The 16,856-nt window shown below is 48.4% G+C and overlaps 1 protein-coding gene across 5 annotated transcripts in view; it reads right to left on the bottom strand.

Moving 5' to 3' along the window:
- Window positions 1-16,856, bottom strand: part of TP53BP1 (tumor protein p53 binding protein 1) — a 49,123-nt gene that overhangs the window by 27,574 nt on the left and 4,693 nt on the right. For 4 of the 5 annotated variants that reach the window (XM_019533934.1, XM_019533936.1, XM_019533935.1 and 1 more), the window contains exons 7-11: window positions 15,573-15,730; window positions 15,061-15,187; window positions 12,488-12,576; window positions 10,415-10,617; window positions 4,345-6,163 (exon numbers count right to left, since the gene is read on the bottom strand). In XM_019533934.1, the coding sequence (XP_019389479.1) occupies window positions 4,345-6,163; window positions 10,415-10,617; window positions 12,488-12,576; window positions 15,061-15,187; window positions 15,573-15,730 (2,396 nt within the window). The remainder of the gene's footprint in view (window positions 1-4,344; window positions 6,164-10,414; window positions 10,618-12,487; window positions 12,577-15,060; window positions 15,188-15,572; window positions 15,731-16,856) is intronic. The other variant, XM_019533938.1, reaches the window with a different exon arrangement.

The following is a 16,856-nucleotide window of genomic DNA, read 5'->3' as shown; positions in this document are numbered from 1 at the left end:
GAAAGGATTGGTCAAGATGACCTCCCGAGGCCCTTTCCAGCACTATTTGTCTACGATTGCAAGAAGAAAGGCTGCATAGATGTAACATGGGCAAATACCCGAGATAGATCCATGTCGGTTATCCAATTCTCAAAGAGTGTGGTTTACTCCCTTCTTCCTTGTCACAGTCATCTGACAAAGTATTTGCTGTTTACAAAAGCTACACCTCTGAACCAGCTAGTCTGTGAACTGGTTTGGGAACTGTTTCACAACCATGTGAAGAGCTGCAGCTCCAACAGCGGGGGTAGGATCAAGCACCCAACCCAGCCTGCCTCACAGCGGGTAAGTGAGAAGGAGGATGCTTGCACCCATGCTTCAAGTCCCAGGGAGTTGGCAACCTGTGGCTGAGTGCACTATCCCTTGTCTGCTTGTCCTTCTCCTAAGCATGGGTTCAGTAAATTCCATTGGCCTGCACTTAATCAGTTTGCAGATGCTCGTCTGACTACGGGAGGCAGTAGTGCTTGCAGGGGCTGGTGGGGCACGATGCACAGCTGTGCTTAGGTAGGGAGTGACTGGTTGTTAGAAAGATGCTTTCACAGGGGCTCAGTGATAAAAAGTGCTAACAAAATGGAATAGAAAAGGGGTGGCTGGGCTGGAGAGTTTTGGCTGTGGCCCAGTGTGGCCAGGTGCTGCAGTGGAGTGGGGCAGGTGAGGGGCAATGCAATGTGGAAGGCCTGGAGAACCAACCAGGAACACCTGGTGTCCACAAAAAACCAGTTCCAAACAGCACTTTATTTTTCAAGTAAACTTTTGAACAGTTTCAGGCAGCTTTAAAACAGTTTAATGTTTAATAGGTTTGTGCATCTGTCTGCTTCAAGTTAAACTGCATTTAAATCATTGAAGTGTCGTGTGCGACCATGCCTGAAGGTACAGTTACTAATGCAACCCCCAGAAATATTCCCAATTAAAGCAAGAATTGAGAATCTGCCCCCTCAAACTGAGCAGCAGAGCTAGATACCAAGTAGAGACAGTATGTGTTTCACAGAACATGTGGAAAGAACTGCAGGAATGGGGACCTTTCTGACAGACGCATTCCAGTGCTACACCATGGAAATCTAGTTGGGTTAGTCCTGATTTGAGCAAGGGGCTGGATAAGATGTGACCACCTGCGGTCCCTTCCAGCTCTCGTTGTCTATGTGCTAGAACAGCAGTTCTCAACCTTGTCAGGGTCACTGCACCCCACCTCCACGTCTGAATGTGGCAGCACCTGCAGCTAAGAACCACTGCTGATACGACCTCAACTACTTCAGTGCTTCTTAGCCAGGTTCTGCTGCCCCCAGATGATACTGCCCAGCCTGCCCGGGAAGGGCTGCGCCACACACAGGCTCATCCTGCATTACAGCTTTCTAAAGCCAAAGCAGACTTTCTAAAGCCAAAGGAGCTGCCTCCTGCTGTGGAACCCTACCTACCCCAGCACCTCCCTACACCTCTGGAAAGAGAAGTGGACAGTTCCATCCACACCTGCTGGCAAGAGCAGCATAGGTGGCAGGCACCAGACCAGAAAGCACTGCACAACACTAAGGCAGCTCCTGCTTGCTTTAGGCTGATTAGAGAGCCCTAATGCAGGCAGGGCATACAGGGTGGTTTTACCTGGCTGCTGCAGCAGCCCTGAGGAGGTCGCACAGCACTAATGCGTGCCACAGCACCCCAGTTGAGAACCACCATGCTAGAAGAATGACCTCTGAAGCCCCCAAAGTACTGCCACACTACACATGGTGCAGCTCTTCCACAAATATCTGAATTCATTTTCACAAGAATAAATGGAAGCAGTACTTCTTTTGCTTTGAACTGAAAAGTTCATGCGACTTCTTAAATGGCTTTGTCTCATTCAAACAGAAACCATAATATAGAATGAGGCAAGGCTGAGGTAAAATTGAGTAGGATAAAAACTACACAAAGACAAAGGTCCCAAGTCTGAGATGACAAACTGTCATTACCTGTTCACACCAGAAACCCTGAATGATGTCAAAAAGAGAGGACAGAGGAACTCCTAACCAACCCTGTGGAAAGTGACTGGGGATCTTACAATGTAATGAAGGCAATTCAGATAACATGTCCTTAGAAGGAAAAAGTCATATTGCTTGCTGTATAAACAGACCCACTTCCTACTCTCACGCTTCTGAAGTCTCTTCTCAGTCACTGCTTCATTTGATTACATGGTCACCTTCCTCAAAACTTCTCACCAAGTCTAGTACTGGAAACACACAAATACACCATCCAAACTTCTAACCAACTCACTAACTAACACCTCAAATTCATCTCACCTACTTCTGTTCAGCCATAAAGGAGGAATCTCGTCATCTGGCTTCTTTTTTGAAATCTGCCACTTGGAATTCCATGACCTTTCCAACCGGGGCCACAAGCTCCAGGAGTCAGCATGGTTCATGTCACAGAAACTGAGAAAAAGGGCAGGGAATCGAATAAGGAAATGGAAAGTCTACCAGGAAGCAGCAGCTACAGCTGCTAAAAAAAAGGCAATGAAGGAATGATTTTTAGCTGGAGAATGCATAAAAGTAATTCAGAGAAGGGCAAAAGAATTGATTAAAGGGCTAACGAGACTGAAAAGCAAAGTGTCATAAGTACACGTACATCTTAGCTAAACAAAGACTGAAGAGGAAGTAAGAAAGAGGCTTTTTATGAGTAGGGAGCAGAATTGTTCCATGTTTAGCAGTAGCAGAAACAATTTCAGAGGAAAATTTAAGGCGAACATCAGGAAAATATTTTGACAGCAGTACCTATTATTATACTGTCTAGTTCCTTGTGTCCAGAGTTAAAAAGCATAATCACTTGGACAAAGCTGTGCAGAAAAGACTCCAGACAATAATCCTGCCCTGGTCCTTCACCCCCAAAAAGTAAGACGAATTCTACCTAATCTACGTTTTTTATACATTCCACTGGTCAAGACCCCAGATTGGGCAAATCTGAATCTGTCAGACCACCCACAAATTTTCTTTTCCTGCAGAGCATCTAATTTAGTTCAACAGAATTGTGTAGCATTATTACATATAAAAAATACACATTGCTTTCATGGACCTACATTCCTCTCAGGGCTAATGCACCCAGGAAGTCACTGTGAGGATTTAGATAAAACCAATTTAGCATAACACAGTCTTTGCAGGGCTGCAAACAGAAAACAGCCCACAATCACCCAACTGACAGTCAGCATTTCCAGACTCTCATGACTGCCAAATTCAGAGGTAGAAATAGCCTCCACTATCCAAACAGGACAGAAAGATACATTTAGTTCACAGTGGGAAAACTGTTGTAAACCAACCTAAACTCAGGTACACCAACACACCCAGAGGAAAGAACGCATCGCGTAGCTCAGTGGAAGTGTTACGAGTATGAAGGCTCTAGTCACTGCTCTGCAGCAGATAGCCATTTTGGTGAGGAAAAAGGTAACTTGTGAAATTTGCAAAATCTGAAGTAGGGAAGAAGGAAATCCAATTACTGAATCAGTTATTATCCACTGCTGTCAATCCCTTGTGTTGCAAATTCATAGGCAGAGGGGGTCTACAGGGTTGACACCAGCCCCAAGAACCCTTAACTCCCGCTTTTGTAGCTAAAATCTCAACATATACAATTAAACCAACTTCTAATGAAACTTTACATTGGTATTTGGTCATGTATGTGAAACTCATGAGATTAAAGAACTTCCTTTACAAAGGCAGATTCCTTGCAGAATTTAGGGGAAGTGTCCCAGTGTTCTTGCTTACAGACCCAACTGTGCACCAAAAGGGTGCCAGACAAAAGTCAATGAACAGTCTCATTGGTGTTATAGAGAGCTGACTTGCGCATCCAAGCACGGAAACACACTCATTTAATTTAAAAGACAGCCATCTACTTCCCTCCCCCACCCAAAAAACCCCCAAAACTTAAACCACTTGAGAATGCCAGGACAAGAGAAAAAGTTATAGACAGAGAATGCCTGACAGAGGGTAGAGGGGGGACACAGAGAAGGGCCTGCCTTGCCCATCACCAGCACTAGTGCTGTGGTTCCTAGCAAAGCAGTGGAGTCACAAACTCCTTGAGCATTCATCAGCAGGAATGTACCCTGTGCTTTCAAAGTCTGGCAACAATAGAGTCCTGCAACAGGGGAACACGAATGGTCAGGAAAGTGAAAGGAGTGGACAACCTTGACACAGCCACTTGAAGCAAGGATGGGAAAGAGCAAGAAGCTGAATGGCAAACCCCAGGGCAATTCTGCGCTCACACAACTACATTAGACTGGAAAACCCTGCCGGAGAAGCTGAGGACAGCATACAGCAGAGACTCTCCATCACTGGCAGGTCTATGAGCACTCACCACTGGATGGGCTGGGGAAGTGGTCATCTGCCCTTCCCTGCAGCTGCGCCTCCTCTTGCTCCAGGCACGTGGTCTTCATCTGTTTTTCCGGCATATCTTCTGCTTTCTCTGGCAGAATGAGAGGGGGTGGCTGGCTCTCTGGCAGGGCTGCAGACACCTGGTCCCCTCTCCCCAGGGCTGCAGAAACCTCATTCCCTCTCTCCAGAGTGGGGGGCTGGCTCTCCGGCATGGCTGCGGGCTCCTGGTCCCCTCTCCCTAGTGTGGGTGGCTGGCTGTCCGGCAAGGCTGTTGGCACCTCATCCCCTCTCCCTAGCGTGGGCGGCTGGCTCTCTGGCACAGCTGTTGGCACGTCATCCCCTCTCCCCAGAGGGGGCAGCTGGCTCTCTGGCAGGGCTGCAGGCACTTTCTGCCCTATTCCCAGAGGAGGTGGCTGGCTCTCCTGTGCAGTCACCAGCACCTCATTCCCTGTCTCTGGAGGCAGCTGCTGGTTCTCCCGTAGGGCAGCAAACACTTCATCCCCTATCTCTCGAGGTGGCTGCTGGTTTTCTGGCAGGGTCAGGGGCACCTCATCCTCCGTCTCTGGTGGTGGCTGCTGGCTCTCTGGAAGGGTCAGGGGCACTTCATCCCCTGTTTTTGGAGGGAGCTGCTGGTTCTCTGGCAGGGTCACAGACACCTCGTTCCCTCTCGCCAGAGGCTGCTCCTGACTCTCCCATTCCATTTCCTGATCCTGTTCCAGATGGCTTTCACTTTGATCCCTGTTCCCTTGAACATCTGAATGCTTTTTGGCACACAACACCACTGCTGGGGGAACACCTGCCGGTAACTGAGGCCAAGAGCCATCCTGTTGTCCCAGTGACTCTCCCACAAGAGGCTGAGAGGCAAGGTCACTGAGCTTTGGCATGGTTTCTTGATCAGCCTTCAAGGACAAGCCCTCCATGTCCTTCGCTTCCACAACACCCAAGCCTTTGGAGGCCTCTTTCTTTCCAGTCTTCTGATCCCTTTGGCTCAGTTCACATAGCTTTTTACAATTTTTGCTAGAACCCTCAGCAGATTCCACTTCCATCACTTCCTGGCCTTTGTGATGCTGCTCTTCCCTTAGAACAGTCAGGCCCTGAGAGAGGGTTTGGCACAGAGGGGACCCTTCTTCCTCTAGCTGCTTCTCATCTGCACACCTCTCATCTTGTTCCTCACACTGAGTTTCAGGAACTGCTTCCAACTCAGGCCCGCCTCTCAGCAGTTTTTCCTTAATCTCAGTCACTGCTTCTCGACCCAAAACACATGGCAAAGTGTCAGGCTGACTGGCTAGAGTTGCAATAGCCTGACCTCCAGATTCACACATGCAATCAATGCAACTTGTCTGTGCCACAGTTCCATCTGCTGTTACACCTGCAGCAGCCGCAGGAGTGGCAGGCACTCTCATGGTCTCGCCCTCTTCTGCTTTTTCACCATTCTCTTCCATTAGAATTTGGCTGTCCTCACTCATTCTCAGCTGCACGCTGTCATTCTCCGTGGAACAGAGTTTCAGCTCCAAAGCTTGGGGTGTGGAATCCATCTCTACCTGTGTGGATTCACTGTCCTGGTCAGTCTTCAAGGAGCCTGTAGTTCCTTCTATCTTTATGGGCTGGCTACATTCACTTGCAGAGAACACTAGTTTACAGGAATCACTGGTCTCTGAAAACATAGGACCCTCTGTAGGAATTTTAAGCACAGCCTCCATGGGTCCAGAGTTATCTGCTGTCAAGCACACATCAGGTAAGGCACCAGCTTTCTCTTCTCTTCCAGGCCTATCCTCTAGACTTGGAGTTGGAATGAAAATATCCTAAAGGGATACAGAGATAAGAAAAAAAAGCACTCTTCAGTATACACTCTCCTGAAGGCAGGCTGTCTAATCCAGTGGTTCTCAACCTTTCATAGTTTCACAGAAGCAGGGTTGGAGGGGACCTGAGCAGATCATCTAGTCTGGCCCCCTGCCCTGGGCAGGAATGAATATAGGGCTCTTATGATCCCTACTAAGTTTAAGCTCAAATGACCCCAGCTAGGTAGTTATCAAGCCTCCTTTTAAAGATCCCTAAGCTAGGAGCCAGCACCACTTCCCTTGGATGCTGGTTCCAGATCCTGGCTGCCCTGACTGTTAAGTAGCACCTCCTGATGTCCAGCCTGAACCTACTCTCAATCAACTTGTGGCTGTTGTTCCTTGTTATTCTGGGAGGTGCTCAGGGGAACAGGGTCTCTCCCATTCCCCGCTGGTCCCCCGGTAACTTTATACATGGACACTAGATCCCCTCTCAGCCTTCTCTTGTGAGGGCCAAACAAGTTCAGGTCCCATAGCCTGTCCTTGTAGGGTCTGCCCTGCTGCCCCCGATTCATGTGAGTGGCCCTCCTCTGGACCCCCTCAGTGCTGGCCTTATCCCTCCTGAAGTGCAGCGCCCAGAACTGGACGCAGTATTCCAACTGCAGCCTAACCAGTGTCGCATAAAGGGGAAGGATCACCTCCCTGGACCTGCTCATGATGCATCTGTGGATGCATGACAAGTTGCAGTTAGCTTTACTGATCGTATCCTCACATTGGCGGCCCATGTTCATTTTAGAATCGATAATGACTCCAAGATCTCTTTCTCCCATCATACTTTCAAGAAGAGAGTTCCCCAGCCTATAGGCATGCTGCTGGTTCTTCCTGCCCAACTGCGGTGCTCTGCGCTTGTCAGTATTGAATCCCATCCTATTCTCATTTGCCCACCCCTGTAACCTGTCCAGGTATAGTTGTATCCTGTCCCTCCCTTCTAGCGTGCCCCTCGCCCCAAATCTTGGTGTCGTCAGCGAATCTGAACAGGGTGCTTTTCACCCCCTCGTCCAAGTCCCTGATAAAAAGATTGAACAGTACGGGCCTGAGGACCGAGCCCTGGAGGACTCCACTGCCCACATCCCACCGGGTCAAAAATGACCCATCCACCACCACTCTCTGAGTGCCGCCCCCTAGCCAATTTGTGACCCATCTGACTGTGTAGGCATCAATACCACAGTCACCTAGCTTTTTAATGAGAATGGGGTGGGAGACAGTATCGAAGGTCTTCCTGAAGTCCAGAAAAACTATGTCCACCACGACACCTACATCCAAGGATTTTGTGACCTGATTGTAGTAGGCAATCAGGTTGGTCTGACAGGACCTACCCCTAATGAAACCACGCTGGTTGCCCTTGAGCATCCTCCCTGCTGCTGGTCCCTCGCAAATGTGCTCCAGAGTAATTTTCTCAAAGAGCTTCCCCAGGACCAAAGTAAGACTAACGGGCCTGTAGTTGCCCAGGTCTTCCCTCCTCCCTTTTTTTGAAAATGGGGACCACATTAGCCTTCTTCCAGTCTTCTGGTACCACACCAGAGCACCATGAGTACTTGTAAAGCTGTGCCAGGGGACCCGTGATGACCCCTGCCAATTTCCTCAGCACCCTGAGGTGGAGAATGTCTAGATCTGCTGATTTGAACACATCCAGCCCCTCCAGAAGTTCCCTAACTCAGTCCTCCCTGACCCCAGGCCTGGCAGAGTCACTCCTGAGTCTGTCCTGTATGCCAGCGGGGGAGAAGTCCCGGTCCCTGCTCAGAAAAACGGAGGCAAAGAATTTGTTAAAAAGATCTGCTTTTTCCTCTGGTGCAACCACCAGACTGCCAAGCATATCCTCCAGGGGCCCCATGTTGCCTGGTGCCTTCTTTTTGCTCCCTATGCATTTAAAAAAGGACTTTTTGTTGTCCTTGATCCTTGTTGCTAGCCCTAGTTCCATCTCTGCCTTAGCCTTCCTTTGGTACCTTATGATCGACATAGCAAAAGTGAAACCGGAAGTCCCACCATGGCACTTCTGGTTTTGCCACCGCAAGCTGAGTCCCACTTTTTCCTTGCAGACCACGGCCTGGGGCAAAGCAGCCTGTGCAGGGGCCCCCCTCCCTGTCCCCTGGTACAGTGACACCGGGGAGTGAAAGCCCCGTTGCACTGGACGCAGAGGGAGGGGCGGTGGCTGGAACTTCCAGCCTGAACAGGCAAAGACGCCTCCAATCCACCAGGCTGGGGAGGGAGGGCTGGCCAAACTCAAAACATGGCACCCACGTACCCCCTACCTGTGTCTTGTATACCCCTAGGGGTACGCGTACCATGGGTTGAGAAACACCGGTCTAATCCATCCAGCAGCAAGGCAATCAAGACAAGGCAGCTTGTTTACTCTTAGCAGAAACCCTGAGGTTTGGGAACAAAACAAATTCATGCACCAGGACCTAAAATCTTGGGAACCTATTTCCCACTTGCCTGAGCCATAGCTGCCCTCCGGTTGTGCAGGGAAGTGACCCTCCTTCACTTCTCTTTCAGTATCCCCAACAGAGAGGGATGCAATCCTTGAGTCACAGAATCATAGAGAATGAAGGTTCGAAGGGACCTCAGGAGGTCACATCTTGTCCAACCGTCTGCTCAAAGCAGGTCCAGCCCCAACTACATCATCCCAGCCAAGGCCATCTAGCTAGATCTTCAAAACCTCCAAAGATGGAGATTCTACCACGTCTACGGGTAGCCTATTCCAGTGCTTCACTACCTTCCTAGTGAGAGTTTTCCTTCACATCTAACCTAAACTTCTCTTGCTGCACCTCAAGACTATTGCTCCTTGTTCCACCATCTGCCACCATGGAGAACAGTCCAGCTCCATCCTCTTTGGAACCACCATGCAGATAGCTGAAGGCTGTTATTAAATCCCCTCTCAGTCTTCAACTTTGATCTCACATGACGAGGAAGGGACACTCCAAGGCTGCTGAAGTGCTACATTAAGTGCTTTAGGAAAATCCAAGTTCTTTTTGGCTCAGGAAGAGAAGTGACCAGCTTGCAACTCTTGCTTTGTTCTCCCAATAGTTTTAACCCTTCTACCTTGGACTAATAAAAATGCCCTGGTCAGGCCGCAGCTGGAGTACTGCGTCCGGTTCTGGGCGCTGCACTTCAGGAGGGATGTGGACAACATGGAGAGGGTGCAGAGGCCACTCGCATGATCAGGGGGCAGCAGGGCAGGCCCTACAAGGAGAGGCTACAGGACCTGAACCTATTCAACCTCCACAAGAGAGGGCTGAGGGGAGATCTAGTGGCCTGTTACAAACTAGTCAGAGGGGACCAGCAGGCATTAGGGGAGTCCCTGTTCTCCCGAGCACTACCAGGAGTGACTAGGAATAATGGTCACATGCTGGCAGAGGGTAGATTTAGGCTAGATATTAGGAGGCGCTACTTCACTGTCAGGGCGGCTAGGATCTGGAACCAACTTCCAAGAGAAGTGGTGCTGGCTCCTATCCTGGGGGTCTTTAAGGGGAGGCTAGATGAACACCTTGCTGGGGTTGTTTGACCCCCGTACTCTTTCTTGTCATGGCAGGGGGTTGGACTCAATGATCTGCTCACGTCACTTCCAACCCTACAAACATGAAACTATGCAACTATGGATGTTTTCAGACCATAAATGACCCATACGTATCCATACCTTTTGAACAGTAAACTAGCTTTGCGTAGCAAAATGACCACGGTAAAGACTAAAAGGCAAGGAAAATGGTAGCAATTAGTTTCCTGTAACAAAGCATTTCAAATGCGATACTATAAAATACTAGGGTTTCACTCTCTCCATAATCATGAAAGGTGCTGGGGTCACACACAGCTCCCCTCTGAATGACATGTCCCAAGGGAAGTCTAGTTGGAGGATGCACATTGAGACACAGAACATGCAATTCAGTCCCTGAAAGCATACAACTTTCAAAAACATTTTAAGGAGAATCTCACAAATTCCCAGAACAGAATAAGAGACCGCAGACTCTGGTTTGGTCCCTTTGTGCTTCAGACCACAGTTTTTCTTTAGATATATGTATGTAACATAAGTTCAGAGCAAAATATTAACAAACAGATGAACTGATAGGGACAGGAAAAACTCGCAGAACCAAGCAAGCCAGAGAACCCCACATGCTACAGCTAAAGACTGACCCACACACTAATCCCTTGCAACCAGATACATGAAAATAGCAGGGAAAATGTTGCGGGAGTAGTTAAAGGGGCAATGTCTGCTTCAACACCTACATGGGAGAACTCTGGTTGTGATGGTACAGGAAAGGATCCAGAAGTAAAGACTGGTGCACTCTGGGACACTGGAGTCGAAGCCTGGGGTAGCACTGGAGGTCCTGATGGGACAGGAGGATTATCAACTTCCATCAGTTCATCTCCCTTCTGTTGCTTCAGGTCAAGTTCCCTTCCTGCTAGAGCAGCCATATCCATCTGTTCATCTAATTCAGAAGAGGGAGATTATAAAAGTTAGAGGTGCACCAATGTATTGGTTGTGTGTCAGATGGCACCGAAGAAAGGAAAATTAACATTATTGGCTATCAGCTTTTTTTGGCCAGAATGGCCAATAATATCACCAATAAACATAATATACTTTCTGGCCAGGGCCCCCAGATGCTGTGTGCAAGCGCACAGCCACAGCATGCACGTGGCCAGGAACACAGGCAGGCAGTGTGGAGACCAGTGCCTTGCAGGTAAATCTGTGGAGGGGAAAGGGCATGTGGGGGAGGGGCTGCAGATCAAGGCTCCCACGGTGAGGGAGGGAGTGGGGCAGGGGCAGGGGCAGGGGCTGCTGCCCAAGGCAGTGAATGAGACCCAGGACCAGCACAGGGAACAAGACAAAGCCACAGGCAGCTCATCCAGGGGGCAAGGGGGAGGAAATGGGGGTGGCTCCCTGCCACTGCACACACCCCCTGAGGGAGGCATGGGGGGCTACGTGCCTCCCAGATTTGTGCATGGGGTGGAGGTATGCTGCCCACTGTGGCCTCAGGGCTCTCCACTCTGCTACCTTTGCCCTGGGAGCCATGTGCTGGCCATGTGTCCCCTGCCTGTTTGGTAGTAGTGGCAGCGGTGAGTTGTGCCCACTTCCAGGTGGGTAAAGGACACACGGTTAGTGCACAGCTCCCAAGGCAAAGGCAGCAGAGCAGAGAGCCCCAAGCCCGAAACAGGCAGCCTGCCTCTGCTCTTAAAAGCGTTCCCACGCTTAAAAATGGTGATAGTGGCACTTGAACTAAAACTCATCAAATGAGCTTTAGTTCAAGCACACCTGCCACCATTTTTAAGTGCCTGGATGCTCTCTGGACGAGTCGCTCCCCACCCCAGCCCCGGGTCCCATTCACTGCCCTGACTGGACAGCAGCCCCAGCCCCTTCTGCACACCCTCCCTCACCGTGTGGGCCCCAATTTGCCCCAATGCTCCTTCCCCTCCACAGACTTACCTGCAGGGAGCTGCTCTCCATGGTGCCTGGCCGTGCTCCTGTAAATTGGTTATCGGATCAGTATCAGCCAATATGCCTGGAGAATAATCGGGTATCGGCCAAGCAAATCTTTATCAGTGCACCCCAGTAAAAGTTGATCGCTAGGGATTATGTGCATGTTACCCGTACTTAAAGTTACTTTACTTGTTATTAGAAGACCAATGTTTTTTTTACTGCTTATAACTTTGCCAAACCTTTAACTGTTTAGGCCAAAATTTTCTAAGTCAGGCATTTGCCTCAAGCTGAATTCTTTTAGGAATTTTCAGAAAAAATAGTTTAGCCATATCCTAGGAGCAGGTCAGTGAAGAATGCTTTGCTTACATTACAGCAATGTTGTTGTAATTATAACAGCTCAGCGAATATGAGGAACAAGATTCGTTGACTACTATTTTTTTTGGAAGACAAGCTTCCAGGCACTTAAGTCTTCAGGTGCAAACACAGCTTTTATGTGTTGTCTGAACCATGCATGCACTTTCCATGCAGAACAACCTTAGCAGAAAGGAACACAACTGTACTAGTCCTCTGTATTCTCTAATGTGGACATCAGAGGGGGGGAAGTAGTTCATGACTGCAACTCTTTACCTTCTTCCAAAGAAACAGGAACGGCCATGTGCAAGGAACAGTCCACAGCACAGGCACGTGAGGAATCTATTATGATCACAAATGTTAAGACAGAGAAAAGAAGGGGGAAAAGCAAGCTGTCTATTCATCAGGTTGTAATGCTGATGTAATTCTAAGCAGGGCTGGGGAAAAACTGCACACATGCACACACACAAAAACCTGGAGGAGAGCATATGGAAAGAGAACAAACAGAACCCTATGTAGACAGGTTTTACCTTGTGTCTCTTCCTGTTCTGTGGGACTGCTGGGAATAAGAGCACTGGACCTGAAGATACTAGAAGGAGCAGCTGGGCCTGAAGAATCACTGCAGAGCCAGGGAGTGGGGGGTGGGGAAGGGAGAGAAAAAGTTGTATAAAGATTTACTCCTCTTATTCCACAGTTTAGTTCCAGCTTTTCACAACAGGAGTCTGGCTCACTAATCAACACAATCAGCCTAAGTCCCATGAAGGTCTTGTAGATGAGCCTGAGCAGAGAACCAAATGCTCATTTTCTGTGAAGCAAATATCTACAAAACACAGGTGTATGGCACACAGCAACTACACTAAATCTGAGAAAACCAATGTGGAAACAAGCCCAGTGCTGACATGTAGAAAGAGGTGAATGGAGCAGGGATTTGAACCCATGTCTTCCAAGTCAATTATCTCCTCGTTTCAGTCCAGCCCAGGTAACTTCATCATTGAACACTTACATAGGTAATCTTTCTTTAAATGTTATAAAGCTATTTGGACTGAAATATAATCTGAAGGTAGTGATCTCACAAATTACAAATTTCTATACAAATGTATTCCTTTCATTGGTTTTAAATTGCTACCTTTCAGGTTGCATCCCCTTCATTTTTCCAATTCTAAGAAAGATAATGAATAGTTAGGAGGATTCCTTCTTATGTTGTATGCCTCTATCATATCATACAAGGGTAGAGTACTGGTTTTGAGCTTTGGCTAGGAAGATTCAACAAGAGACTTCCCTGAGAGCACTTTCAGTGAAAGGCAGCGGAACGAAACCAGACTGGGAAGGGTTCTGAACCCAACTGAAGGAGAGGGACCCCCCAGACAGCTGATGAAGGGGAGAAGCAAAATGGGCAGTTGCTGAAGAAGTTAAGTGGGACAAGGTAGGGGGGAAAAGGTTAACATGGGGAAAAAAAATAAAGCTTGCTTCTATTGGCAGGGACAGAAGACTGAGGAAAGGGAGAGGCTGAGGAGAGAACAAGGGATACAGGGGAAGATGGGCAGAAGGCAGATCATGGGTTGGGATGGGGGTTATTAGGGGAGACTGAAGAGTTTGAGTATGGCATGGGGATGAGAGGTTTGTAGGTCAGTGACAGCAAGAAGAGAAACAGAGGCAGAGAGAGGTCACATCCGATCCTGTCACCAAAATCCTGTGCAGGAAACAAGCTGAAGGTAGATTTGAGAAGGGTCAGGAGTGCTGAACCTACAGATGGGACTGCAGGCACAGGAGACAGAGTGGAGAAGCAGAATGTCTGACTGGAACTATAGCTCAACTAAAGGAAGATAAAGAACTGTTAATGCTGGAAGTCAGCTTGCTCATAGGACTTCCATCAGATACGTCCTGCTCTCTGAGGTTGGAGGGGAAGATGGGTTTTATGATGAAGAAAAGGGGCAAAGGAGTCCAGGATGGCAGAGAAAGCATGTGTAGAGAATCAACTGCCATGTTCAGTGAGGAGCCAGGAGGAACAGGCTGAGCATGCCAGAAAAGCTGCTGTCTCCAACAGATTGGCACTCACAGAAGAAAAACAGTGAGAGAGACAGGAGGGGTCAGTCAGTGACACAGAGATCCAAAGCAGCAGCGTGTGGGGAAAGCCAGGCTCAGTAAGCAGCAATCCTGGCAAACAGGAGTGTTGATCCAAGGCTGCAGGCAAAGAGAGGCAACTCAGTCTATCCCTGCTCATCTATATCTGTCATTTCCTTTACCAGGGACCTTTACCTTTGTATTATCAGTGTTCCTAGCTCACATCTTCATCTAACCAGAATGATTTTCAGCACCACTCGCCTTCTGCCCTAGCTCTTAGCATATCTCCACTCCAAACACAAATCTAACTTTGTTAGTTCTCTTCACTAGAAATAAGAAAACTTCTATGATTAAAAAAAGCCTATTCCATCTGCATAGGCTCAGTTACATCCATACTTTGCACCACCATCTTGTCATCCATACAAAAACATCCCAAAACATCTTTGTGTATCCAACCCTGCATTAAAGTCCTTGAGGAAAAGCTGCCAGAGATCCTGACACATGCATGGAGCAGGGGACATCCCAGCAAGACACTGGGAGCTTAGGAGAACTGCTGCAAGGCAAAACATAGACTACTGCAGTCATTGCTTGGAGCTAAAACTGAATAGATTTTACAATTCCTTCCCAACTTCCAACACAGCAGAAGAACAGAGCAGAAGGCAATAAGCATCCTTCTTAAACAAGCAGAACAGAGGGAAGTACAGGACCATTGTCTCACAATAAAACCTACAAGATCTCTTCTTTTTCCTTTGACAAAGACTGAAAAAATTATTAATGGGGCTCAGTGTCTGCTCCCACAGAGAAGCCATAAATCAATCAATGTCCTCAACTCCTGAAACCTTTGTTAGGAACCAAAATTATTCCTAATCACATCAAGCTTCAAAAGTCATCAGTTTGCAGGAAGTTACAAATTCAGTTGAAAGTTATGTTCCAACATGGATTAAACCCTCCATGTTGTGTTAGGCTGTTTTTGTTGTAAACTCATGCAGGTTAGTACAAGGTAGGGGGGGCGGGGGGAGGGGAGGAGAGAGGTTACGCTTACATGGAAAGACTCTCCTGTGCAAGGGATCCCTGTCCAGAGAGATGCAGGAGGTGAAGAGTGCCAGCAGGGGTGCATGCCAGGGGACCTCCCTCTTCCACCCTGGTTATGGCACAGGCACTGCTTGAAGCTATGTGAAGCAAAAGGAAAGAGATTGAATTAGGGACTCTGCTACATAGCTAGCCAGACAACCATAAGGGCCAATTTTCACTACTGCAAAGTTCTCTCTTGGCAAAATACAGGCAGACCAACACTGAACATGGAATTGGAAAAGGATTTGGGAGAGCAACATCTGCAGGTCCAGTAAGTGTGAAACACATGAGTAGCTAAAAAGTTAAACTGGTGCAACTTTGTGTGTTCTGCTTTCCAAAGCACACTCAAGTTTAACAGAAATATTAGTAACATGAAATTCACTCAAAGCACTGCTCCCTCCACTACTAACCCTCAGTTTAAACCCAGAACCGTAACTGTTATAACCCTTGCATAGATATTTGGCAATAGTTAGTTCATCATACCTGCTGAGTTGCTCTCAGGAAACATATCTTCCTGAGTTGACAGAATCTCTGGCTCCTGAAGAGCAGGATCACATGACTTCTCAACTTGCAATCCACTTTCAAGCAAATCGCAGACAGACCTTGGTTTCCTAGCAGCATCGTGAGGTGGTTGTGGAGTTCTGGGAAAGTCAGACATAACTTCTGACTTGGGAAATTCAATTTATCAAGGTATTGCAAAAACTTTTTCAAGAAAATGTACCACCCTAGACACAACAAAATATACTACTTGTTTACCACAACGACAGTGAGAAGAAAAAATATTTTATTTTTTCTATCAAAATGTACATGTATTCAAGTTGTATTTCCAAAGCTGACCTATACATTTTCTATTAATAAAAAAGAAATTTGAGCGTAACGTAAAAAGATTCTACTGACATCAGTTTGCTACAAAGTACACAAGAATGTGGTTTTAAATAGGGGTGCACCAATAAAGATTTTTTTGGTTGATACCAATAGCTGATTATTAACCAGCCATATCGGTGATAAATGGTTTACAGCGTGGAGAGCAGCTCCCTGCAGGTAAGTCTGTGGAAGGGAAGGGGCATGGGAGGGGGGCAGGTCGAGGCCCGCTCCCATGGTGAGGGAGGGAGTGGGGCAGGGGCTGAGGGTTCTGCCCAGCTAGGGCAATGGATGGGACCTGGGGCTGCGGAAGGGAATGGGGCGGAGCTAAAGGCACCTTGTCCAAAGGATCAGTGTCCAGACACTTAAAAACATTGGTGGCGGAGCTTGAACTACAGTTCGTCAAATGAGCTTTAGTTCAAACACCACTGCCACCATTTTTAAGCATGGGGAAGCTTCTAACCAGAGCGGAACCAGGTGGGGCAAGGGCAGAGGTCGGCTGCTTGCTGTGGGCCCAGGGCTCTCTGCTCTGCTGCCTTTGCCCCAGGGCTCTGCGCCAGCCATACATCCCCTGGCCACCTGGCAGCAGGAGGCATAACTTACCACCCCTACTCTTGCCAGGCAGGCAGGGGGTGCACAGCCAGTGTGGGACCCCTGGAGCAAAGGCAACAGAACAGAGAGCCCTGAGCCCACAGCAGGCAGCCCACATCCACACCACGCACAAATCTGGGGGGGGGATATGTGCTGCTCATGCCCTCCCTGGGAGTGTACGCAGTGGCAGGGAGCAAGTGGTAGTGCTGTGGGCTCCACTCCGCTCCCTGCCCCAGATCCCATTCACCATCCTAGCTGGGCAGTGCCCCCTGGCCCAGCCCCACCCCCTCCTTCACTGCAGTGGTTTCAATCCCA

This window comes from Crocodylus porosus, unplaced genomic scaffold, assembly GCF_001723895.1.
Source record: "Crocodylus porosus isolate Cpor-Errol unplaced genomic scaffold, CroPor_comp1, whole genome shotgun sequence".
In the NCBI taxonomy this organism is placed as follows: domain Eukaryota; kingdom Metazoa; phylum Chordata; order Crocodylia; family Crocodylidae; genus Crocodylus; species Crocodylus porosus.
Note: the sequence above shows the minus strand (reverse complement) of the source record. Positions and strands in the feature narration are given on the sequence as shown.